This window comes from Loxodonta africana, chromosome 1 (genome assembly GCF_030014295.1).
Source record: "Loxodonta africana isolate mLoxAfr1 chromosome 1, mLoxAfr1.hap2, whole genome shotgun sequence".
Taxonomy (NCBI): Eukaryota; Metazoa; Chordata; class Mammalia; order Proboscidea; family Elephantidae; genus Loxodonta; species Loxodonta africana.
The window spans coordinates 99986538-99986856 of record NC_087342.1 but is presented as its reverse complement, the minus strand read 5'-3'; the positions used below and the strand labels follow the sequence as shown (position 1 = coordinate 99986856).

Genomic DNA, 319 nt, shown 5'->3' with positions numbered 1-319 from the left:
CTTTTCTGCACTTACCAGCAAAGCATTTGGAACAGAGATTCATGGTCTTGCTGGACCTGGGGCAAAAGAAAAAAGAAAAAAAAAAGAAGAAGAGCTAAAAAATTCAGTACCACTCTAATCAAAACATAAGATGTATGAAACGTAGGCAAAGAATTTCCTGGCCAGACAACTAAACTAATAATTTAATGACAAGTTCCTAGGCAGTAGCCCTCCTCCCCCTCAATAAAACAAAAACACAATTTTTTTTAACCTGTTAGTCAATATTTTCTTTAATTGTGATTAGCAGCTTATTTAGCAACAACTTCAAAGTAGTTACTCA

The 319-nt window shown here is 34.5% G+C and overlaps 1 protein-coding gene across 2 annotated transcripts in view; it reads right to left on the bottom strand.

The window, feature by feature from the left end:
* The window catches only part of ZFAND3 (zinc finger AN1-type containing 3), a 391346-nt gene that overhangs the window by 260888 nt on the left and 130139 nt on the right, over positions 1 to 319 (bottom strand). For both annotated transcript variants that reach the window (XM_064285442.1, XM_064285438.1), the window contains exon 2: positions 16 to 56. In XM_064285442.1, the coding sequence (XP_064141512.1) occupies positions 16 to 56 (41 nt within the window). The remainder of the gene's footprint in view (positions 1 to 15; positions 57 to 319) is intronic.